The sequence below is a fragment of the Trichechus manatus genome, unplaced genomic scaffold (genome assembly GCF_000243295.1).
Source record: "Trichechus manatus latirostris isolate Lorelei unplaced genomic scaffold, TriManLat1.0 scaffold00057, whole genome shotgun sequence".
Lineage (NCBI taxonomy): Eukaryota > Metazoa > Chordata > Mammalia > Sirenia > Trichechidae > Trichechus > Trichechus manatus.
Window position 1 is genome coordinate 8,253,479 of NW_004443993.1, and position 2,688 is coordinate 8,256,166.

General features: G+C 50.0%; 1 protein-coding gene across 1 annotated transcript in view; it reads right to left on the minus strand.

Annotated features, from left to right (window-relative positions):
* Positions 1-2,688, minus strand: part of VAV1 (vav guanine nucleotide exchange factor 1) — an 83,810-nt gene that overhangs the window by 41,515 nt on the left and 39,607 nt on the right. Inside the window, exon 8 of the mRNA XM_023733084.1 lies at positions 757-990. Coding sequence (XP_023588852.1) covers positions 757-990 — 234 coding nt within the window. The remainder of the gene's footprint in view (positions 1-756; positions 991-2,688) is intronic.

The following is a 2,688-nucleotide window of genomic DNA, read 5'->3' on the forward strand; positions in this document are numbered from 1 at the left end:
TGGTGTTTCTGTTACAGCAGCACTAGGAGATGAAGACAGAGGCTGTGGGGTTGGGGTGGTTTAAGACCCAGCTGGAAGGTCTGTGGACACTGCCCAGGATAGAGGACTTGCGGCTGAGTGGCGCTGGAGAGGGAGAGGTCTGGAGGCCCCCACTGCACCAACCAGAGAGGGTGGATGTTGGGGCGCACACAGGGAGCATCTCTTTATCCCTGCCCTGTCTGTGGCTTCCAGTCGAGTTTCCACTGGACGCAGCGGCCGGGGCTCGGTCCAGGTTGGGTTCAGCCTGGGGCCAGGGTTGGCTGGGGTCAACATCAGACTGAAGCTGGTGCTCAGTTAGGATTGGGGCTCAGCCCAGAGTTGGAGCTCAGCCAGAGTTGGGCATGGCACAGAGTTTGGGCTCAGCTGCGGTTGAGGCTCAGCTGGGTTTGAAGCTAAGCAGGGGTTGAGGTTCAGCTGGGGTTGGGGCTCAGCCCAGGTTCAGGGCTCAGTTGGGGTTGAGTCTCAACCCAGAGTTGGGGCTCAGCTGGCACTGGGGCTCAGTCCATAATTGGGGTTCACCCTGGGGCTGGCGTCCAGTTGGGGTCAGGGCTCAGTTTGGAGTCAGGGTCTCCGCCTGATGTCAGGGCTCCTCCCAGGGTTGGGGATTCAGCCCAAGATCAGCTCTGAGCCTGGAGTTGGGCCATCAGCTCTGAGTCGGGGCTCAGCAGGGCTGGGGCTCCATGCTCTGGCCCATATCCACCACTTGGCTGCTCAGTACCTCCCTCCCCAAACCTTCAGGGGACCCTGGCCAGGCTGCAGCAGAAAACGGCATTCCCGGCCCCAGCTCCTTGCTGCTGCCCTCGGGACCTGGGAAGGAGTGGGCGAGCCCCCAGCTGCGGAGCGGACCCCACCTCCAGCTTCATCTGCACGTCCTCGCGGGTTGAGGCCACGCAGTCCAGGTGCTTGCTGGCAGACTCCACCTGGCTGCAATAGCGGCCGTAGACAAGGAACCTGCAGGAAGAGAACAGGCCGCCCAGTGACAGTAGGCAATGCCAAGGGCAGGCCAACTTGGGTGTCAGTCCTGGCCCCTCTCTTCCCAGCTGGGCCACTCTGAGCATCAATTTCCTCGTCTGTAAAATGGGCGTAAGGAACCCTGGTGGGACAATGGTTAAGCACTCAGCTGCTAACCAAAAGGTTGGCAGTTGGAACCCACCAGCAGCTCCATGGGAGAAAGACTTGGCGATCTGCTCCTGTAAAGATTACAGCCTAGAAAACCCTATGGGGCAGTTCTATTCTGCTATATGGTGTTGCTATGAGTCAGAATGGACTCAACAGCGCCTAACAGCAACAAAATGAGTATAACAACAGCCCCTCCCACACGGGGTTATTGTAGCATTAAATGAGATGATGCCACGGCCCCTGGAGGATCATTTCCGCTCCATGCTCTTTTCTTTCACACTTATTGAGCGCCTACTGAGTGCCAGGCCCTGTGCTAAGCACTTTATGCATCAATTTGTTTAATGCTCGCCACAACCCTACGGGGGACGTTCCTGTACCACACTGATTTTTTATTTAATTTTATTTTTGGTGAATATATACACATCAATCATGCTGCCGTTTAAGAATTTCTACACATATTGTTCAGTGACGTTGGTGACATTCTTCACATTGTGTCAGCATGCTTGTTATTTCTGCTCTCATTGTTTCTCCCCCATTAATTCAGACTCACTGCCCCCAACTGTCTCATCTATGCTTTAGAGTTACTGTTGTCCCTCTGTTCTCATATAGTGTTTTCGTTTTTTTTTTAAGCACAATACTTAAGGATGACATTCTTTACTTTTTGAGCTAACCTGGTTTTTTTGTTTGCTTGTTTGTTTAAAGATGACTTCAGCATTTCAACATTTGAAGAGTATTCCAGGGCAAGAGGTCTCGGGGGTTCCTCCAGCTTCAATGGGTCCAGTAAGTCTGAATCCTTTGGGAATTTGAAATTCTGTTCCACCTTTTTTCCCTTTCTATTAGGATCCATCTATTTTGTCCCTGATCAAATCATTCGATAATGGTAGCCAGGCACCATCCAGTTCTTCTGGTGTCATGTTAGAGGAAGCAGAGGTTCAAGGAGACCATTAGTCCTGTAGTCCAGTTACTTCTCTGATTCTTGGGCTTCCTTCTTCCAATGCTCCAGATGAATGGAGGTCAATTATTGTATCTTGGAGGGCTGCTGGCAAGCTTTTAAAACCCCAGACACTACTCACTGAATTGGAAGATAGAACAGAACCTTTAAAAATAGTATTATGTGGAATTGTGGTTAATTGCCTCCATGAACAACTTTCTCCTTTGCCACGAGACCAGAAGAACTGGATGGTGCCTGGCTACCATTACTGAACATTTTGATCAAAGAATCTTTGATCAACAGGGGGAAAATCTAGAACAGAATTTCAAATTCTCATGGAATCCACACTTTCTGGAGCCATGGAGGCTGGATGAACCCTTGGAACTATTGCCCAGGGATAATCTTTAAACTTGAAACCAGAAATATCCCCTGAAGTCTTCTTTAAATCAAATATTAGTGTAGCTTAACTAGAATATCAAAAGAATACCTGCCTTGAGCATTGTGCTTTTTTAAGATCTGTCTATATGGGATCCAACTGACAACAGCAACTGGGAAAATTAGATAGGAAACTAAGGGGGTAGTGATTTTATGTTAATGCG